The sequence below is a fragment of the Nuphar pumila genome, chromosome 16 (assembly GCF_984573655.1).
Source record: "Nuphar pumila chromosome 16, dmNupPumi1.hap1.1, whole genome shotgun sequence".
NCBI lineage: Eukaryota > Viridiplantae > Streptophyta > Magnoliopsida > Nymphaeales > Nymphaeaceae > Nuphar > Nuphar pumila.
The window spans coordinates 20,423,633-20,448,193 of NC_143264.1; the positions used below are offsets into that span (position 1 = coordinate 20,423,633).

At 35.4% G+C, this 24,561-nt stretch overlaps 1 protein-coding gene across 1 annotated transcript in view; it reads left to right on the plus strand.

Moving 5' to 3' along the window:
* LOC149813064 (agamous-like MADS-box protein MADS2) overlaps positions 1-24,561 on the plus strand; it is a 64,866-nt gene that overhangs the window by 15,633 nt on the left and 24,672 nt on the right. Inside the window, exons 3-4 of the mRNA XM_089991652.1 lie at positions 11,901-11,962; positions 13,022-13,121. Coding sequence (XP_089847778.1) covers positions 11,901-11,962; positions 13,022-13,121 — 162 coding nt within the window. The remainder of the gene's footprint in view (positions 1-11,900; positions 11,963-13,021; positions 13,122-24,561) is intronic.

Here is a 24,561-nt window from a genome sequence, read left to right on the forward strand (position 1 = left end):
AACATCTCTGTGATGAGTTCATCTTTGTTCATTTTGAACAACTCATATTTTCTAACAAGAGATGATATTTTGGCTTCTTTAACTTTGTTGGTTCCTTCATGAATCACCTCCAAAGAATGCCAAATGTCATATGCAGATTCACATATAGATATTCTGTTGAATTCATTTTGATCAATGGCACAATATAAGGCATTCATAGCCTTTGCATTTAAGTTTGCCATTTTCTTTTCTTCATCAGACCATAAGTTATAGTCTGCGGATGGAGATGTGTATGGATGCTCAACAATTTTCCATACAGCAAAGTCTATGGATTTGAGAAAGATAGCCATTCTGCACTTCCAATATCCATAGTTGGAGCCATTGAAGAAGGGAGGACGAGATGCGTGTTGACCTTCAATATCACGAGCATAAGAGGTAGATGCCATTTGTGCTGGGAGACTTGTTACGTCGAAACCAGCAAACCTGCTCTGATACCAAATGAAATTCCACTAGAGGGGGGGTGAATAGTGAAATATGATTATGATCGATAAAATAAAATAATTAAGCAATAAGGCACAACACATAAAACACAGAAGTTATACTGGTTCGGTCAATATCCAGACCTACATCCAGTCCCCAAGCAAACCACTTGAGATTCCACTATAACATCCGAGTTACCGGATAAATAGTACAACACCCTCTTCCCAAGAGGTCTTCTTCTCTCAACAGAGAAGGGGCACACCCTCTTCCCAAGAGGTCTTCTTCTCTCAACAGAGAAGGGCAACACCCTCTTTCACAGAGGTCTACTTCTTTAAACAAAGAAGGAATACAGTGAATAACAGAGTTACAATACTTCCTATAGAACCTTCAGAATGATATGAATGCACGAATGAAGGATTCTAAGAATGTTCTGTTTTGTCACTCAGAGGATACTCTTTGTCAAAGAGCTGGACTTGACTTTTTCTCTTTTCTTTCTTTTTCTTTTTCTTTTTTTCTTTCTTTTTCAAGGCTCTCTTTTTCAAATCACGAATAGAATATTTTTCTCTTTGTAAGCTCACACGTCTATTTCATTCCTCTTCTTTGAATAGTTTATGTTTGTGTGTTTATATAGCTCATAAAAAGTAGTCGTTACATTTTGGAATTGTAACTTTTTGAAATATGAAATGTTATGTCTTTTCAAAAATATCTTTTAGAGAAGATCGAGAATGCCTTTTTCTAGAAGAGTAAGATAGAGGGTACACTAGTCGTTGTAGTGTTTTAGGTAATACATATTTTATGTAAGAAAGTCTATTTCTTACAATAGTACATTTGAACGTTGGGTTGTAGTTTTGTTTTTATTCTAATTAATGATTTGAGGTACATTAGTACTTCTTTACTTTAAATGAGTGTAAGTACTATGAGTGCTTTGAGATATTTATCTGTACATAGTCATGTCAAGTATGTTCTTTATGTAGTGTATTTTAAAGTCTCCAGAGAGAATGAGGATCCAAAAAGAAGGTCGACATTCTTTGGGAAGGATATTTAGAAGGGATTTGTTACAGAAGGTATTTAATGCTTTATAAAGAGAATGATGACTTCAAGTAAGTCGACATTCTATAGTTATGAGAAAAAGTAACTAGAGTCCTTTAAAAACATATTTTATTTGTTTTTCTTTTGTGTAGCCGATTTATGTTTTTGTCTTCTTCTTGTATTAAGGAATATTTTAAAGAAGATATCTTAAGTCTTTTTTTAAAAACATATTTTATTTCTTTTGTGTAGCCGATTTATGTTTTTGTCTTCTTCTTGTATTAAGAAATATTTTAAAGAAGATATCTTAAGTCTTTTCAAAAACATATTTTATTTGTTTTTCTTATGTAGCCGATTTTATGTTGTCTTGTATATAGTGTAAGGTATAATGACAAAAGGTCTTTTTCATAAAAGGTTGTAAGAAGGTACAATTATTATATGACAAAATATCTTTTTCATAAAAGGTTGTAAGAAGGTACAATTATTATATGACAAAATATCTTTTTCATAAAAGGTTGTAAGAAGGTACACTTGTTGGTTTTCAAAAAAAAAGAACCTTTTTGAAACTATCGTATACTTTTGTGATATAGTATGTATGAATGAGTATGTAATATGCAATATGCAAGTTCCTGAAGGTTCTGTTACATATGACTCTAAAGAAGAAAAAATCTTCATCTTGAGGTAGCCGATATCTTTATTTGAACTTTAGGAAAGCATGGCTCATCAAGCTTTTTCTTCAAGGAGTATGATTGCACCATAGTTGTACTTGAACAGGAAGTCTCCATCCTTATTGGGTGAGATATCCTTGCATCAAATACTCGTTAGATGTAAGGCAAAACATATTCAGTCATAATATAACATTATTTCAAGAGAACATGTTATCATATCATACAAAATCAAATAAGACAGTGTATCATATTATGTGACATCAAAACCGAATTTCTCAACATTATCTTCATCATTTATATAGTTTAGAAACTATTCATGTTTCATAAATCCTCACTAGATTGAATTATTCTACATTAAAACATACCATGTGTATGGCGTTGAATGCCAATATTAAATAAGTTTTTTTTATAGTTTATTTAAAAACCCAAGAATTCGATAGTCATAATTGCAACCTAGGAGCGATGCAATAATATGGTATTGTCCTAGATTATCGATTCACTCTATAAAGTTTTTTTATAAGTGTAATCTATGCAAATACAATAATTAAATTTATAACTGATTTTTGCATTCAAATGCCTTATACAAATACCATATTCAACATGAGATCATCAATTTTATTTTATCAGGATATTTTGGCTTTGATACCAACCCAAAAATAAAGGTCACAACTTATAGAGAATGAGAGAATTTCATGCCTTCAATTAGTATAAGTAGAATATATAATACACTTATATAAATCATTTAAAGTCTCAAATATTGTGATATCAGTACTGATTTATAAATCCTACCTAACTTCCCTATCTAAACAAGTTAGAGATATGTACACTATAATGACACTACTGAAAATTACAACAAATGTTTATTTTATGAAGACTGATATAGGGTGATTTCTTAATACTTTTAAGATATAAAAAATGCCTCTATAATATAATCTTTTTAATTTTTTTAATATTAATCATGATAATGTGACTAAACAGCTTAAATATCTCATATATAGGGAGTGGTTTCCTTTCACGAGAAACATACTTTCTATATAATAATATGTTAAAGGAAGCATATTTTTTATAAGCTTAAAATTTTGTTTTCACCCATGATGAGGCTTAAAATTAATGGGCTTGACCAAAGTTATTGAAATGTTAGTTAGAATTGGGCAATGAACTTTTAAAATGCATGCCTTCAAAACAAAGCAAGTGATGTTTTGAAACTATAGAAAATATTGATTGATGTTCAAAACTCATTTCTAAGAAATTTGAAACATGTTTGTAATTCTATAAGATACATGTTTTAATTATTATATAGTTGAGGAGAGCATATTAACCATTTTCTACCTTCTATTGTGTTTGAAGGTTTTGTTATAAAAGGCTAACTACCAATTGGGTACAATCTACCTTTTTGTAAGCTTGTGGGTAGCACTGAGAGAGTTGACACATTGGTAAAAGTACATCCTTGCTAGAGGCCAAAGAAAAAACTGCAAACTATGTGGCCATCTTTATATTATTGGTATCTATTAAGGATGAAAACTGTTTGGATCCAAAACATCTAAATGCATAGAGATTCAGATTGACTTGGATCCAAAACAATGAAAAATTGCAAAACCTCTATCATGATCCGACCCATTTACATCCCTAGTATCCATGAGTAACTAACTTTTATCGGAATCTATAAATAACCAACAACAATAAAAGTGTACATCTCTATATTGAATTTATCATTAACATTTAAGATGTTGAAATTACCGTGAATTCTATGTGTGGTAAAATTGGTTTACTTTTAGTTCAAAGTTAGATTATGCAAAGGGTCAAAGTATAATCTTATTTTTGCTTGTTAGAGTAAAGTGATATTATCTATACAAGAGAAATCTTGCAAAATATACTATTCACACATTTTTTATTTATCAACCAAATCATAAGAAAACAAATGTAGCACATTGTAACATAAAGGATTAATAAAATCAAAAATCAAATATGTGGAATGCATACTTTATGACGGGGGGAGATAGTACAATCAAGATTAATAAAAAAATTTATGTCCAATGCAATAAAGCAATAATGGACATTTAAGATTAATGATTATCTCATTAGTGTGACATAGTAGCTAGTGGATGAGGCAGATGCAACTCAATCATGTATTAAGAAATAGACATGTGTTTCTATGCTTGAAAGATCATTTTTGTAATTGCAGTTTGACCTGCTCAATTTTATGGTGATGGGTATTAAAAAAATAGCAAACAACGAAAATATAGGATGTTTGTGAAAGAATCTGAATAGGGCTTCAAGATAGTGCGCCTTCAAGCTTTGGAGAATAGCCTTCAATCTGAAAATACAAAATAAAGAGAAGAGAGGAGAGGGGGAGAGGAGGAGGATGCCAAATAGAAAGTAGGGCACGTTAAAGTATCGTGACCCTCTCTTAATAAGATATATATAGGATCTAACACTACTGAACAAAATACATGAAAAATATACAGGATTACAAGTATGCCACCGCCCAAGCATGGGGAAAGCATACGCTCGGATATGGATCCAATATCGGATCCATATCCGATACAAATACAATTCTAACATCCCCTTTCAAGTTGTGCATGAGTTTTCATCATGCCCAACTTGTTCTTCAAATGCCAAAACTGTGATCCAGTGAGTCCTTTGGTGAAAAGATCAGCAACTTGTTCAGAAGTATGTATATATGCAGGAGAGATTTCCTCATCTTCTATTTTCTGATGAATGAAATGTTGATCAATCTCAATGTGCTTGGTACGACTGTGAAGTATGGGATTGAATGAAATTTTAATGGCACTTTGATTGTCAACCAGCATGGAAGATTGAGCAATAGGAAGAGATAATTCCCCAAGGAGGTGACGAAGCCAAGTAGCATCGGCAGTGCCAGCAGCCATGGCCCTATATTCAGCTTCTGTGCTGGATTTTGCAATGGCGCGTTGTCTGCGACTACTCCAACAGACAAGATTAGAATTGAGAAAGACACAATAGCCAGAAACAGATCGGCGTTCATCAAGATCGCTTCCCCAATCAGCATCAGTGTAAGTAGAGATAATATGACCATCCACAGTAGGAGACATGCGTTTATAAGTAAGTCCATCGCCAATAGTCCCCTTGAGATAACGTAAGATACGCTTGACAACTTCCATATGAGTGTCTGTGGGAGCATGCATAAACTGGGAAACTTGATTGACAGCATATACAATGTCGGGCCGAGTGAATGTCAAATATTGAAGTTTCCCAACAATACTGCGGTAAAGGGTTGGAACAGGATATGCAGGACTGCCATCTGAAACGTTCAACTTTGCATGCAAAACGCTGGGCGTGTTAATGGGCTTACAATCAGACATACCAGAGGATGTGAGAATATCAAGGGCATACTTGTGTTGAGAAAGAGTGAGGGAATCCTCAGTCCTGTCTAATTCAACACCCAAAAAATATCTGAGGTCCCCGAGATCTTTCATTTTGAAGTGTTGTTCTAACACTTCTTTGATTTGGACGATATGAGAGGAAGTATTTCCCGTGAGAACAATGTCATCCACATATATCAATAACCAAGTAGTGATCCCTCCTTTGTGATAGATAAAAAGAGAATGATCAAGAGCACTCTTCTGAAAACCAGCTTCTTGAATGTGAAGGGAGAACCTTTCAAACCATGAACGAGAAGCCTGTTTTAACCCATATAATGACTTGTGCAACTTGCATACCCATAGATTAGAATCATTAGTAGCATATCCTGGTGGTTGTTCCATGTAGACGTCCTCTTTGAGGAAACCATGAAGAAAAGCATTTTTGACATCAAGTTGATGTAATGACCATCCAAAAGTAACAGCAAGAGAGAGAATAACTTGAATGGTACTCATCTTAACAACAGGGCTGAAAGTCTCATCATAATCTTCCCCATGTTGTTGAGTGAAACCTCTAGCCACAAGTCGAGCTTTATATCTATCAATACTGCCATCTGGTTTATATTTGATTTTATAAACCCATTTAGACCCAACAACATTCTTATCCCTTGGCCGTGGAACGACTTCCCATGTTTGACATTCATTCAAGGCTTCCATTTCTTCATTCATGGCTTCAATCCAACGGGAATTTTGAGAGGCCTGAGAATAACACTTTGGTTCAGTCTGTTTATGCAAACTGGTCATAAAAAGCTGAAAATCCAAAGTGAAAGTGTTATAGCTTATCCATCTATCCACGGGATGTCTCGCTCGAGTGGACCTTCGTGGATGAGAAGGAACAATGACAGAATCAGTAGTAGAGGCAGGAGTGCGACGAGAATAAACCAAGCCAGAAAATCTGTCTAAAGGAGGATCAGCCATCTGAGTATCAGACATGTCTGCTTCAATGTGAGTACTGTCAGAAGGGGCTGGAAAAGTGGTCGGTTGAATCCCATCGCCTAAGATATTAGCACATAACCATGGATCATATAGTCTGGACGCTGAATCATGAATAGCCTTGGAAGAAGTGTGAAACTGCAATCTGAGTTCATAAAAAACAACATGTCTTGAAATATGTATACGGCCTGTTAGGGGATTATAGCACCTATAGCCTCGATAATGGTCTGCATAGCCCACAAACTGACACATTATAGCCCGAGCCTGAAGTTTGTTCCGGAGGCTGGAATCAACATGAACATAGCAAATGCATCCAAAAACCCGAAGCTCATCATACTTAGGATGCTCATGATTCAAAAGAAAGAAAGGAGATTTCCCTGCGAGAAGAGCTAAAGGCAATCGATTTATAACATAAACGGCCGTGTGAAATGCCTCAGTCCATAGAGTCATAGGGAGATCAGTGTTATGGAGCATGCTTAAGGCAGTCTCTACAATGTGCCGGTGCTTGCGTTCTGCAATGCCATTTTGCTGTGGTGTGTGTGGACAAGATATCTGTCTAGTGATGCCATGATTTAGCAAGTATTCAGTAAATTCAGATGATAAATATTCACCACCACCATCACATTGAAAATGCACTATGTTGGATGAAAATTTATTTTGGATGAGGGCATGAAATTGGCTAAACAAACGGAACACTTCAGATTTGTGTTTTATGAAGTGTATCCATGTATAGCGAGAAAAAGAATCAACAAAAATGACATAGTATCTACTGCCTGAAGGAGATGAGACAGGAGCTGGTCCCCAAACATCAGAGTAAATCGTTTCAAACAATTTAGAAGCTCTTTTATTGATGGAATTAAAAGGAAGGGCATGACTCTTACAAAGTTGACAGCTTGAGCACATGCCTGACTCACTAACAGGTCTCAGACTGGATTTGTGCAACAATCCATTATTAACAAGGCTAGAAATAAAAGAATGACTACAATGGCCTAATCGATTATGCCAAATGGACGGCATATCAATTTGAGTCAAATTGACTTCATTCGGACTGATAGGAAAAGAAACAGATGAACTGGACTTGGACACTGGAGGAGCTTCTTTGAGGACGTACATGTTGCCTTCACGAATTCCTTCAGCGAATATCGTCTTGGTGAGAGGATCCTTGACAAAAACAGAGGAAGGAGTGAATTCAACTGATGTGGAAGAGTCATCAATGAGTTTAGATACTGAAATAATGTTTTTCTTGACATTAGGGACGACTAAAACATTGTGTAAAGGAAGAGAAGTATGCGGCAAAGAAACATATGCATTACCAATGTGAGTAATTTTGTGGTGAGTGCCATCACCTGTAACTACAGAACCTTTTGCTAAATATGGAGATGCACTAGAGAGTTTACCTGCATCATCAGTCACATGATCGGCAGCACCAGAATCCACATACCAGACACCATCATCATTTTGCTTGAGATTCAGATTAGAAATAGCTGTCATTAAGAGTTGTGCATCGGGCGTGAATGAGGAGGAAGACGCTCTAAAAATGATAGAGGGGGTTGGCCTGTGATCACGTCGACCTCCCTTAGCTTTGTTCTGAGGATTGTGCCAACATTTAGATTTAACATGTCCTCTCTTGTTGCAATAGAAACATGTAGGGATACGCTTTGGCATGTTAACAAGAGTGCTGCCCTGAGGAGTAGGAAGAATACCCTTTCCTTGTCCGGATGTATGAGCCCAAGTATGTGCATGTTGTCCTGACACACCATGTGTAGAAGTAACTAAAATACTGGGCGAAGTAGAAATGGAAGCATCATGCCTGTGAACTCTACTAGCCTCATGCTGGATCAATTTTGCCTTTAAGTCTTCAAAAGAGGGTAAGACAGGGAGAACCTTCAGAGTAGTGCAAAATATATCAAACTCTGACCCTAGACCACTAAGAGCCTGCTGAACTTTATCCTTGTCTGAAATAGGATGGCCAATAACAGCAAGTTGATCGCTTACATTTTTAATCTCATAGAGATACTCAAGTACAGATCTGGAGCCTCTATTTATGCTTTGAAATTGACGCTTCAATTGAAGATATCTAGCTTCTGAAACTTGAGAGTATGTATTTGCAAGCGTATTCCATAGTTGAAAAGCTGAGATATCATCATCTATACCTGCAAGCACTTCTTCAGAGAGGGTAGAAGTAATATAAGCAACTAAAGCCTGATCATGTGCCATCCATACGGCATATGCTGGATTAGGGATATTATCTGTAACAGTCACCGAACTAGTAGCATCCTTTGTTTCACCCAAAATCAATTCAGGCGGGGCTAGAGTAGAGCCATCAATATGACCATATAGACAATGGCTCTTAATGAAAGGGACTATCTGACGTTTCCACGTCAAATAGTTGGAATGGGTTAACTTTTGGGAGATGAGTTGGGAGAGAAAACTCGAAGAGAGGGTGGACATGATTATGCTGATATAATATTTGCGTTTCCAAAGGTACTCGGCTGAAGGATCAGGCACTCGGCTGAAGGATGAGGATCAGGCACTCGGCTGAAGAATGAAGATCAAACTCAGCAGATCGTGGCCTGGTTGACAGGCGTGATGAAGAAGGCAGACGTAACTCAGCAGTTCGTCGATCGTGGCTGGAGAAGACTCGCTCGTGGCTGGAGAAACAGGCGTCGATCGTGGGTTGCTCTGATACCATGAAAGAATCTGAATAGGGCTTCAAGATAGTGCGCCTTCAAGCTTTGGAGAATAGCCTTCAATCTGAAAATACAAAATAAAGAGAAGTGAGGAGAGGGGGAGAGGAGGAGGATGCCAAATAGAAAGTAGGGCACGTTAAAGTATCGTGACCCTCTCTTAATAAGATATATATAGGATCTAACACTACTGAACAAAATACATGAAAAATATACAGGATTACAAGTATGCCACCGCCCAAGCATGGGGAAAGCATACGCTCGGATATGGATCCAATATCGGATCCATATCCGATACAAATACAATTCTAACAGTTTGTGGTTGAGATTAACTAAAGAGTAAAAAATGGATAAAATGCAGTGATATTAATGAAGGAAAACTAGTGAGTGATTTAAAATAATACAAGTATGTCACAATGAGATCTAAAATAACATAAATACAATGTTGTTAACTTACATATTGAAGGAACAAGGAAAGAGGTAAATGAAAAATATGCCTAGGAAAACCAAAAATCAGAGATTAAACTACATTTTACTCTCTCTCTCTCTCACACACATATATATAGTCATAGTCCATTGTACTATTGTTTAATTAGCAAATCAAAGGTGCGAGTTCTATTGACCCAGATTGACTTAGTCCAACCCCATAGAGTATCCAACATAGTTTGTTTGCTGGGGATTGAACCTAAGATTGCATTTTTTTGGTGTTAAAATGCGATCTTTCAAATCACAATTTTGGTACATTTTGTGCCATTGATCTTTTATGTTATTGCAAAATCTATATTTATTTTACAAACTCATGATCCCAAACATGTTTTCTACTAACAAATCATGTATGTCATACTTGCAAGGTCCGGTCTACCAAATAACACAAAAAACAATATGAAAAATGAAGAGTTTTCTACTAAATAGTATGTAAATTTGACTCTATAAAATATTAACCCTATATAAAAGGGGGAGCATGCAACCAACTCCATGTAAAGTATTTATTACATCATCTTAACTGTTAGATTAGATTCAAACGAACTGATTAATTCAAATATAAAAAGTATGCCCTCATTTAATATTTAATATTTAACATACTTATTGATTATTTACCAAGGGTTGAATTCTAAAATTAAATCAGATGTTGAATTAAAACTAATCCAACAATCCAGATTGTATAATAGATGTAATGCATAGAGTTGTTTGCGTCTTTCCCTTCCATCTACTACTTTTGGATTTTAGCAAATTCACCAATTTTTTCACCCTGTCAAGCTTTGGAAAACTATTCTAGAGGACTGTTGTTTATGATGTCGTTTTGGAGCAAGGTCCAGGTAGAGATGGTGGTAGTTCATTTTCTTGAACTTTATCCATACTGAATGCTATAAACTATTGGGTAAAGCCCTACTTATTGGAAGTGATGAACCTGGCCTTGTTTTAATCAAAGAGAACTGAAACTTACTGTCCATTGTGGGATCCCAAAGTGCAATCTAAGTACATTTGCACGTGCATTTTAGCATGGTAACGCATGCATCAAATTCATTATGTAAGGCTAATTTCTCACACTTCTATGGCTCTTAAATAAATTCCCACATTTTTATGGCTTTTGAGAGAATTTTGGTTTCCATATCCCTTAAGCCCATAGTGACAAATATCGTGAGATTTATGAAAATCTCGCGATAATATCATGAGAAATTTCCTGAAAGTTTAAAACGGCAATTTCTCGCGAGATTTATGAAAAAAACATAAATACTGTGATTTAAACGCAATATTTACATTTTAAACTGCTATTTATTGTGAAAAATTGTGTATTTTTATTTTTAAATAATTGTATTAATATTTTCTTATAAAATAATTTTTATATTTTTTAATTAAATTTTTTATTGCCAAGATTTTGCCAAAATGCAAGATTTATGGAATTTTTTCAATTTCTCGCAAGTTTTTGAAAAATGAGAAATTGCCGATAAAAACGTTTGTCACTATGCTTAAGCCTACTGTTGGTTACCCCCATTGCTTTTTACCCATAATGGTAGTCAATAGCGTCAAGTAGGAAACGGTTGGTAGAGCTTATACGCCATTGTGTTTATTGAGATTAATTTTGGACAATTTTAGTCTCTACTTTGATGTTATTGGAGTTTGTCCTAGAATCTTTAGAAGGCTTTTAGGTCAATTAAGTGCATTATTTTGCATAATGCAATATGACAACTCTAGGTTTTCACCCATAAGAGCTCCGCCTTTTTGGCTAGGAGCAACCGTGATTTGTTACCTGACATGGAACAACCATGGCTCGAAACCTACAAAGGGTGTCCCTTGATGTAAGGTCAAAGCTTGGTGTACTCCCTGGTGGGCTGGGGGGACCTCAAGGGATCTATACAAGCGAAGGGCTGATACTGTGCAGCTGGTGACGAGAGGTATTTTTCCTTGGCCTAGTCAGCCACAAAAAAAAACGTACTAGTTTTCTGCATAAGCGTGTTTTAATCCAATCACCCCCTTGTTTATCTAGAATTGTCTTTACCAAGTTGAACCTTAATGGCTAAATACTAGTTTTGCTTATTTTCTTAGCTTTCTCACTATTACATGCAATTTCAATTCATATGAAAGTTTTTAGTCCTTACACAACTGAAATTGAAGGTGCTAAAAACACATTATCTTTTATGTCATGAATAAGTATCATAATGATTTTCCATTAATCTATATAATGTTTGTTCATCTCTCTTAAAATTTCTGCATTATGTTATGGGAAGCAGAACAGCTATCAGGAATACTTAAAACTAAAGTCCAAGGTTGAGGCACTGCAACATTCACAAAGGTACGTAATGTATAGTTTTTCTACATGAGATTTTGTTTTGTATATCAGGCTTTATATGTTCATTATGCATTCTGGTGCTTCCATGAGAAATCGGTTCCATTCATCCTCTATGTCAACCCTATTTTCATACCCTTCCTTTGGATTTCATTGATGTAAGTTGTTTTGATCATATCGGACTCCCTAGATGCAATCTACATCATTCATTTAGTGAAGATCAACATTTAAATTGCCAAAATCTGACTTGTGTGCATGATTTTTTGGCTATTAAAAAAACAATGGTTAACAAAACACAATTTTGTTAAAAAATCATATTTTTTCGTTGAAAAAAATAATCCAAGGATCAAATTTTATTAAATTGACCACATGGAGTTCAGATATATGTCAGATTTGATCAAAACGGCTTGCATCATAAGATATAAGAGGGGTATGAATATGGGGGATGGCATAGGGGATGAGTGAAACTGAACTCATTTGCATGATATATCCATTATCTTGCATCTGGTTTCATATCCTTGAATACCTGCATGAGTAAGCTGTTGTGGTGGGGCTCATGAAATGCTGCCATGTGATTGGTTGTACGCACATAGGAGATGAGTTAAGATATCAGTAGATCTGATTGCCCAATACCAATGGGATCCACTGATCTCTTAACTCATCTCTTGTGCTTGCACAACCAATCACATGACAGCGTTTTAGGTGGGGTTCCCACTCTATTGTTGTGTGGCCCATGGAATGTTGCCTTGTGATTGTTTGTGCACTAATATGAGATGACTTAAGAGATCAGTGAATATGATTACCATTTTGTTGTTCTTTTCCTTTCTTGGACTTGTATGGCTATGCATAGGGTATAATGGAGCAATTAATATCATGCAATGCCACCTTCTTTTTGGCTTTCCATTTGTAATTTGTTATTTTTGTAATATTCACTTTGTTTTAAAAAAAATCTCCAATCTTTCTCGGTTATAAAAGAAAAGTTCCTACAGTGAAAATAATACATCATCTTTTACAACATAATATAAGCTGTAATTGATTATTGTATTCTGTTACATGCTCATGTAGGAACCTTTTGGGTGAAGATTTGGGTCCGCTCAACTCAAAGGAGCTTGAGCATCTTGAGCAGCAGCTAGAGGTTTCATTGAAGCATGTTAGATCAACAAAGGTAAACTATTAGCGTTGGACAATGGCACATTCGCAAGATGATTATAGCTATAAGCGATATCTTGTAGGGGTCTGCCTAACCCCAGCTTGCCTTTAAAAAAAAAGATGATTATAGCTTATTATATTAATTTCTATCCCTATCTAAATTAGATGTAGTGATTTAGCTTACAGAATCGAGACATTACTTGTAAATGAAAATTGACTTGCTTTTCTTAGTTATTTGAAATTATCGAGATATGACTATGCCTTATGCTTTGCATTAGGAGACAAACAATTAACATAATTATCCTTGAGATCAATAAAAAAAATGAATGAAATATTTTATGCTCATAACCGATAAAAGAAAAGCTCAATTCACCATGTTCTTTGCTAACACGTGACACTGCAATCATTAGTTTTCTTTATAGTAGATGAAGAGATTGCTTGCAAACAACTACAGTCACTACAAGGATGAGAGTCGATAGTGGTGACCTTTCTCACTGCTATTGTCATATTTAACGCCGTTATAAGTCTATAACGATGAGAAAAAATAGCTGCCAATTTTTTGCCTTAGTTGAGTAATAACAACGACATTTATAGGTCGTCGTTAATGTGTGACCCAACACTGACGAAGAATCTTGCTGGAATTGGGTAAACCAATAGCGGCAACCCACTTATAATGGAGACACACCATATAACGATGACATTTTTGTGTTGCTGTTATAGCTTATAACAACAATATTTTTGTTGTCGTTATAGCCTATAACAATGATAATTAACTCATTGTTATAGTCTATAGAGGAGAAAAGTAAGTCATTGGTACAGGCTATTATGATGATAAATAAGTCGCTGTTATAGGTTCTAAGAACGACATAGGGTTAAGGCATATAACAGTGGCACAAAAATGTTGTCGATATAGGCCTTAAACCTACAAAAATAAAGTTTTTATATTAGCTTTAATCTTTTTTATATTACATTAAGCAAAATGATAAATACAATTAAAATATACACTTCAAACATCCTTAAACATATCATACATTCAAATATAAATATAAACTTCTCCAACCTCCTCAAATATTCATCCTCTCCAACCCCCTCTCTTACATCATCTCCAAACCTGTAACAAAAATACTTCAAAAAATAAACATACATCATCTCCAAACCTCCAACAAACACACTTCAAAAAACAAAATATATTTTCTCCAACCCCTCTCCTACATCCTTTCCAAACCTGTAATAAGTACACTTCAAAAAATAAACATACATCATCTCCAACCCCCTCCCCAACATCCTCTCCAAACCTGCAATAAAAATACTTCAAAAAATAAACATGTATCATCTCCAACCTCTCCCCTACATCCTCTCCAAACCTACAACAAACACACTTTAAGATGACAATTTAAAAAGAATTATAAAAAGAAGCAATTATAACAATGTTAATGATGATGATAGCAGTATGAGAATTCAGTCTGATAACTTACAGTTATTTGAATCACATTACGATTGAAGGATCGATAATGCTTTCGCCTTTTCTTGCACTTCTATGAGAATTTGTTAAAATATAAAGATAACATTGACAAAACATCTCTTCTCAAACATACATTTATTCAAATATAAACATATACTTCAAACATCAATTCAAATATAAACATACACTAGTTGAATATTTATATTTGAATTGATGTTTAAAGTGTATACATTCAAATATAAGCATACACTTCTCCAACATCCTCAAACATTCATCATCTGCAACTTCCTCAAACATACATCCATTCAAATATAAATATACACTAATAATATTTAGCACTATACTTTTTGGAAAAAAAACTTAGGGAATAAGAAACTTACCTTCATATGATAGCTTTGGAGGTACGAAGACGATCCACTAGTTTATAGAACACACTTGTCGTCCGTTTCTATCCATCTATTTCAGTTTGCAAATAATAAATTAAGAATCTATTAGATCAAACATATTTAGCACTATACTATATGAAAAAAATAAACTTAAGGAATAAGAAACTTACTCTCATATGATAGCTCTAGAGGTACGAAGCCTTTCATGGTACCAGACTTTATAGTCATTGAAGCCTTTTATTGCTTGATTTGCTTTTGATGCACGAAAGTCAGTCTGGTTATGGTGATGATATTTGGATTCAGTTGCAACCTTTATCTGCTACGAAATTACGTATAAAAATATTTATCAATTATCCTCTTAATTATCTTGGTGTAACAACATGGGATCTTCAACGATGGTGTGGGGGGTAATGAATCAACCCCTCCACAATCATCCTCCTGATACACATCGTTGTCTTGTTCTTCGTTCCATTAGATAAAGATAGTAAAATCTTATACACATTTATTGGTATTATCTTATGTGCTATATGCATTTTGCTCTTTTTGGGATCTTTAATATAAAATACTTGCATAGCTTGAGAGGCTAAAATAAATGGATCCTTTTAGTAAGCTGGGTGAGACATGTTGACACATGTAAAGTATTTATCCTTATGTATGTGCCTATTATCAAACCAATCACATCTAAACGTATACACCTAATTTCATCCTATATATTTAAATTTGATAATATATTTTAGAATACTATAATAGTCTACATCAGGCTCTCCTACATCGCCTTCATATATAACTATTACCCCACTGTTATGGGAAATATGGTCTTCACTGTGAGACTATTTATGAAACATGATTCCATTCACATCACAAGTTTGATAGAACTGTGTTTCGTGCTCAGACCCTCTTATGAGAATTCATAAATTTTAGAAAAGCATCCTCATGATTCTATAGAAACCAACTTGTGAACTCAACACAGGCTTTGTTGCACAAGCTGTAGATTATCTGTTTGTGTTCCCTTAGATAGACTTACATTCAACACAGTTACTGAGTATATACCGATGAGCTCTTGCACATTTTGAATATGAAAGTACAAGTGATAATTTGCCTCCAACTTTCATTGTGAATGTTATATGAGAATATAAACAAACTGAGTGTCCTTGACGTGCTGGGTCTATCATCATATTGATCTTGATGGTTAAATCTAGTATCAATACCACTAAGATACATTGAGTAAAAGGTCACACATTCTGTTGAAATATATGCCTCAACAATGGTAGCTTTCTCTAATGCTTTGTTTCTCACAATTTGCTTTAATCTATCAAAGAATCTCTCGATCGGATACATCAAATCATGATAAAAATAAGAAAATTCAAGCATAAACATGAAATATTTGTTTTTAGTCATGCACCAAAACAAGGACAATATCTAAACATCATCTACAGTCATAAAGAGATGTCATATGATCATAACACATGCTTTGGAATCTAAACTATCAAAATAAATCATAATTTTTTCACATAATAACTAGTTTAAGATGTTAGCATACTAAAACACCATCAAGCGCATAAAATAAATTTATAGAAACATCATTCATACTATAAACACATGCAAGAAAGAAAATATATGTCCAATCGTGCTGGAAACAAATTTATAACCTTCTAAAATTACGTAGGAACACGAAACTATGAGTTTCGCGTTACCTGATTTCTCCGTTTAGCCGTCTAGACATAGATTTACCAAAAATGATTTTGTAAATCTGTTTGAAAGAATGATATTGAATTAAACACTCTTAAAACCTTTTTAAAACCTATTCCAGATTTGATCGACCATGGATCAACCCATAGAATCGGCAAGACACATGACTTATGCGTTTGCATCCGATCTATGCTACAAGTATGCTGAACCCTACCTGAAACATATTTTTTGGGATTACCAACACCTTCATCTCTCGTCTTAGCACCTTGGAGCAGCTTTAATGGTTGTTGGAAAAAGCTCTAAGGAAGAAGGAGAAGATGAAAAAAAAGAAGATAGAGAATTCTAATGAGAATGGGAGAGGGAGGGAGAACTAACCTTATTAATCCTCTTCATGGGGATCTCTATTTATAAATGGGCTTAGACAAGATTCTTATCTCTAATATAGGAGGTTAATATCTATTAATCTCTTTTGTTAATAATAATAAGAAAATAATTTATGGATCTTAATTAATTAAATTTCAAAATTAATTAAGCTAGAGTAGAAAGGTAGGAACTTCTTACCCTGGCTTGGATTCCAATGACATGGTAACCTTTCAGGAGACCTACAAACCCAAAGACTCAACAAAAACATATTCATATAAATAGTTGATTTGATAGCCCTCAAAACATAATCATCATGGTGGTCTTAGATTTAATCGTATGCACATGGATCAGCAAGAAAAATTAGTCGACGCTGAAAAACATTTATTTTTGGCTTATAATTAGGCATGAACTTCTGTTGATGATAAAATGCTCAAATCAACACCAATTTGGGCATATAGATAGTCAATTTCAATGCCCTTGAAATGAAGAACGTCAAGGTTGACTCCAATTTAATAGGTGACACACTGATCAACTAAAATTTTTATCGAAACAATAATGACGTTGTTTAGAGCATCCGACCCTATAGGTCCAATCCAATGAGATCAGATCCAAATATCTTAAGTTATATCTAATTCATCCCTAATTAGATCCAATTATCATGGATTATATCCAACCTAATTGAGTTGGATCCAAATACCACTAGTTAAATCCACTACCTAATTTAAGGTGCACATACATATTGGACCCGAATGCTAGGATTTAGATCAAAATCCAGTATCCATAATCTAAAAATATATAGATCAATTATTTTCTTGTTTAGTCCACATATTTAAATTTTATAATTATTCTTACAAAGTTCTTCATAACTTGTGACTTAATTTTATAATAATTCAAAATAAAAAATTTTAAGAATTTCAAGAAAGCCAAGAAATTGCACTCATGTTATAGATACACATAAAGTTCATCATTTATTCATTTTAATTGCCAAAGAAAAATCTCGGGTTTTACAAACCCTATCCATCGTCGAAACAAGTGTGGTTTCATTGTTGGGGAGGTCTTGGGCATTCATTGGAGCTATACTAAGGATACATTCAGATGCACCTTTCAAAAAACATGATTTCTCGTGTGATTTTGAATCTCAAGCAAATTAGAAAGTGACTCATTTGCAAAGGCAAATGAGATTCACTTTCTCATAGCTTAACTTTTTTTATTCGGTTGCTTATACAAATCAGATTCACTTTCTCATTCAAATGAGAAAGTAAATTAGAATGATCCAACTGAACGTGCCCTAAGCAGGAGAACAACAATGCTCTGGATAGAATCATCGTATGCCTGGCATCTGAGAGAAACCAAGGTCCTTCACCAAGGAACTCTTACTCAGGCTATCTCATGCCATAAAGGACAGTCTGTCAGCGAGAACCCTGGATACTTATTCAGGCTCCGACATAATCCCTGCAGCCTCAGCCTACTTTTAAAAGATCCTTGAGTCCTGTCCTAGGTTTGGGAGGTTGGTTTATCTTCCTATATCAACTATACCTCACGATGGTTCTAGGCTTTTGGAAAAGTTGTTAGATGAAGGTCTACATCTTCCCAAAGACCAAAGAATGCCCTATGCCTTAGAGGATGAGCAGAAAAACTACAACAACAACAACAACAACTACGCCTTCATCCCAAAATAATTGGGGTCGGCGATATGAACCAAAAAAGAAAATCATTCTGGGTCTTCCACATGAATCCTTCTCCTCCAATCATTTCTATCCAATGCCATGTCCTCGATAAGGTTCAAAGCATTCATATCCTTTTCTATCATCTCCATTTAAGTCTTCTTAGGCCTACTCGACCTCTTTTAACTAATATATTTTCCCATTTCTCCATCCTTCTAACTGGAGCATCATTAGGCCTTCGTCGAATATGTTCAAACCACCATAAACGATTCTCTCTCATCTTATTTTCAATGGATGCAACGCCTACCTTCTTACGTATCTCCTCATTTCGAATCTTATCTTTTATTGTATTTCCACACATCCATCTAAGCATACGCATCTCAGCTACACTCATGTTTTGAATATGATGTCTCTTGGCAGCCCAACATTTTGTACCATATAGTAAAGCGGGCCTAATTGTCGTCCTATAAAACTTTCCCTTCAACTGCAATGGCATTCTACGATCGCACAACACTCCAGTTGCACTTTTCCATTTCATCCACCCAACCTTTATCCTATGATTTACATCTCCATCAATTTCTCCATACTTTTGAATGATAGATCTCAAATATTTGAAACAGTCATCCACCGGTATTTCTTGCTCACCAAGCTTCACTACACTCTCATCACTACTCCATTGCTTACTAAACTGACATTTCATATATTTTGTCTTACTCTTAGTCAACTTAAAACCTCTTGCTTCCAATGTCTGTCTCCATAATTCTAACTTAGCATTAACCCCAACTGTAGACTCATCAATCAAAACAATATCATCAGCAAACAACATATACAATGGCACATTTTCTTGAATTGATCTTGTAAGCTCATCCATCACTATAGCAAATAGGAAAGGGCTTAATACATATCCTTTATGTAACCCAACCGTTATAGGAAAATTGGTTGTCACCCCTCCACAAGTGCAGACATTGGTTACTACTCCTTCGTACATATCTTTAATTATACTAATGTACTTGAGAGAAACACCTTTCTTCATCATTGTCCACCAGAGAACATCCCTAGGTATTCTATCGTATGCCTTCTCCAAAACAATAAAAACCATATGCAAATCTTTGTTCCTCTCTCTATATCTCTCAATAAATTGTCTAAGAAAATGTATAGCTTCCATAGTTGATCTTCCAGGCATAAAACCAAATTGATTCTTCGATATCATGACAACCTTCCTCAACCTATACTCAATCACCCTCTCCCAAAGTTTCATAGTATGACTCATGAGTTTTATACCATGATAGTTTGTGTAATCTTGTATATCACCCTTATTCTTATATAGAGGCACCAAAGTACTCTTCCTCCACTCATTGGGCATCTTATTTATCCGCCAAATCTTGTTAAAAAGATTTGTCAACCATTCTAAACCTTTCTCACCCAAGCATTTCCAAGCCTCGATAGGTATACCATCTGGGCCAACTGCCCTTCTTGATTTTATTTTCTTCAAAGCCTCTGTAATTTCTTTCTTTTGAATCTTGCGCATGAAGTCACGATTCATCTCATGAAAAGGAATGGAGAAGTCTCCAAGATCCTGAGCATGACTTCCATTAAATAGCTTATCAAAATAATCTTTCTATCTCTCCTTAATCTCCTCTTCTTTGACTAAAACCCTTTTGTGGTTCATCTTTGATACATCTAACCATACCCAGATCCCTCGATTTCCTATCTCTCATCTTTGCAAGCCTATAAATATCCTTCTCGCCCTCTTTGGTATCCAACTTGTCATAAACCTCCTTATATACCTTATCCCTCGCATTTCGAACTACTTTTTTAGCTTCCTTCTTTGCTATCATATACTTCTCCAAATTCTCATTATCACGACTCTTACTTAGATTTCTATAACACTCTCTTTTAACCTGAATAGCTAATTTGACATCCTTGTTCCACCATGATGTATCCTTACCTAGCGGTGCACTGCCTTTAGACTCGCCCAATACCTCCTTAGCCACCTTTCTCATGCCACCCGCTATCTTATTCCACATTGATTCTGAATCCTCCTCGAGACACCAATCAGCTACCTTAACTACCTGCTCTATAAACATTCCTTGTTTAGCTCCTTTCAGTGCCCACCACTTAATTCTAGGATCTATCATATGTCTATCCCTTTTGCGGCATTTTTTAACTCTAAGATCTAAAATTAAGACTCTATGTTGTGTAGCTACACTTTCTCCCGATATAACCTTACAATCGATGCAACCCCTATCTCTATTTCTAAGTAGGAAAAAATCTATCTGAATCGTATTAACCTCACTTTTGAATGTTACTAGGTGAGACTCCCTCTTCCTAAACCAAGTGTTTGCTAAGATCATATCATAGGACAAATCAAAATCTAAAATCCTTTCTCCACTTTCGTTTCTTTCTCCTATACCATAGCCTCCATGGATACTCTCAAATCTATCCCTACTAATGCCTACATGTCCATTAAGGTCACCGCCGATGAAAAGCTTTTCTCCATAAGATATCCCTTGTACTACTCCATCTAAATCTTCCCAAAATTGACGCTTAATGGAATCATCTAAACCTACTTGAGGTGCATAAAGACTAATAATATCCGTACCTAATACTAATTTAATAAGTAAAATCCTATCACCCTTCCTACGGACCTCAACTACATTATCTATAAACTCACGACTAATAACAATCCCTACTCCATTCCTATTCTTATTTATTCCTGTATACCAAATCTTATATCCCCAAGGTTCTATCACTTTTGCTTTCTCACCTACCCATTTGGTCTCTTGTAGACATAAAATATTCATCTTTCTCCTACACATAACATTTACTAACTCTACCAACTTACCAGTTAAAGACCCTATGTTCCAAGTGGCTAACCTAATTTTATGGTCTTGAACTATCTTCTTTACCCCCACCCATCCAACAAAGTGAGGGAACCCTTGCCTATTTGACACCACACCCAGGTGCCGGTGTGACGCGTCGCTTCTGGGCGACGACCTAGCAACCCTTGCTCATTTATCACTACCTCCAGACTTATAGAGTATAGCGCGTCGCTCAGTAGGGAACACCCCAACGAAATTCTCATATTGGTTCATATTCATAGGGTGTGACTAAGTTTTTCTGTTGGCTGTCACTAGCCTACCGCAACCCTCCTCCTTTATCCGGGCTTGGGACCGGCAGTGTATAACTAGACAGTTATACACAGGCGGAGTTGATGAGCAGAAAAACTATTAAAAAAATTTGCAATGCTTCCAATCAATCTAGTATCAGGGACTTTAAAGTAGTAGCTCACGCTTAGGAAGCATCAGCCCATGCCTGAGCGTGCGAGACATAAAGTGAGAGATGCATACCAATTATGGGAGAGAGAGAGAAGATTGGTTCTCAGTCCGGCGGTGGCACTCGAGCAAGGAGAAAGGAGGAAGCGGTGCGGCTGTCACCCGAGTAGGGAGGAGGGAGGAGGCAGCGGGATCACCTGAGCAGGGAGTAGGGAGGAGCAAAGAGAGGGAGAGAGAGAGAGAGAGAGAGCTAAAAAAGGGCTTATCGGGCCCTAATTATACACTCTATAATGACAACATAAAAGTCATGGTTATAGAGTAAACCTATAACAGCGACATTGGTATGTCACCATTATTCAATGGACATTAAATATTGCTATAAAAGTGTTTTAATGATAATATTTAACAACCATATATGTTGCCGTTAAAGACATATATTTAACAGCGATCTACAAAGTCGTCGTTACAGAGTAAACCCTATAAAAATGGCACTAATATATCATCGTTATTTATCTTTAATGGTGACATTATCTGGCCGTTAAATATTGTCGCTAAAGTGTTTTAACAACAATATTTAATGGCGAGATAATGTCACCGTTAAAGATATATCTGTAACGGTGACATGTGTGCAAGGGCAACGCATTCACGACACAGTCCATCTCACTGTTACTGCTGATCAATAAAGGCGAGAATCATGTTCGTAGTAGATTAATAACAACACGATATTTATGCCGCAACTATTACCTAGCAAGTAGTGGGGACAAAAAGCTCATCGTTTGGGATTGATCAATAGAGGCGACTTTCGTTGTCATCGTTATTGAGTCACCGCTATTGACCCTCATCCTTGTAGTGAGTTTAGAAGAACCTTAGGTGACTGAACTTCATGATCTTTAATTAGGCATAGGTCGAACTTGAGTTTGGTACAACTCCTACCGGTTTTATGATATAAAGTATTGATCAAAACCTATTTTAGATTTATTCCTTGGTGAATCATAACCATATATTACAAAATAGTGACTGTATTTCATGCTTGAGTGCTAAAAAGTGTTAGGGAAAAAAACATGTTTAACCGGCCTTTTTCTTATTCACTTTATTAGTGCCTTTATATTGTTATCATCTTACATGTCAATACACCCTTCCACACACACACACACACACACATATATATATATATAAGGAAAATGTTTGCTATAAACATTTGTATGTACAAATGCCTCTGAACCACCATGGTAAAAGTTGTTTTAATAAGATTTGACCTCATAGATGGATTCAACATATTCAAAATAGTAGGGTTCAGATTTTGAATCATGTTTCAAAGAATAACATGATTTTATGACCTAGGAAAGTATTACATATCATATACCATTGATTTTTGAAGCCTTAAAAAAACCTGCCTACATGTCATAATCAAACAATTTAATAACTAATTACCACTAAAAAAAACATGTACTTCACATATATAAGATTAGTTTCATGAAAAACAAATGAAAAATAAAAGAGACATTTGTACCTAGAAAAGATTGTAGCAAATATGCTCCCCATATATATACATATCAGGGTTACGGGAAGTGCCCATAGGCATGGGGAAGTGTGCTTCCCTGAAACACGTTTTGAAAGCATGAAACACGGTGCTTCCAAAATGTGCTGGAAAGTGCCAATTTTAATTAGGACCCATTTTGCTTCCCACACACTTCCCAATCGCTTCCCAATATCAGGAAAACTCGATTCGTATTCACTTTCGACTCGAATCCATGGTTGCTTCCCTCTGTGTTTCCTCTTCACTTTTGGTTTGCTTCCTTGGTTGCTTCCCTTCCTGCTTTCGAAATGATTCTCGGTTCGCTTTTAAGTTGTCCCGCGCTTCCCACTTTCTAAAAATTTAAAAGTGTCTCACTTTTTGTTTTCGCTTCTCGAATCGCTTCCCTCTCTCACTTCCTTGATTGGCAACTTTGATACACACACACACACACACACATATATATATATATATATATATAGAGAGAGAGAGAGAGAGAGAGAGAGATAACCTAGTTGGACTGACTTAACAGGAATTTCAGTCTGTGGCCCCCGCAACCTGAACCAAAATGAATGATGCAATATTCTTAACCGACGAGAGAGAAGGGGATGGTCCTTCTGCTAAATGGTCCATCCACCATTACTCACTTTAAAAATCATATTTGGAAATATTTTTGCAAATCTGACTATATGGATGTGGCCTTCATAGTCAAAAATTTGAAAAGACTTTTTGATCAACTTTTTTGGTGTGTATGTAGAATTTTATGGTAGAAAATTCGAGATACTTTAAAATTGTTGATTTTTAGATCCTTCAAAAATCCTATCTAATACATTTAAAGAGCTTGACTCAAGAGTCTGTTTGTAGGTTTTCCACTATAGAGAGCACATCCGCACTGTCAGATTTGCCCAAAAACATCTCTAAATTTTATTTTTGAAGGTGAGAAGTGGGTGGAGCACTTAGTAGTAAGACATCCCGTCTCTCTCTCTCCATATATATATATATATATATGTATATATATATATATATATATATATATATATATTATTTGCTACGATTGATTGTATGTACAATCTCATGATTCGAGTCATTTTGACTCAATCTAAC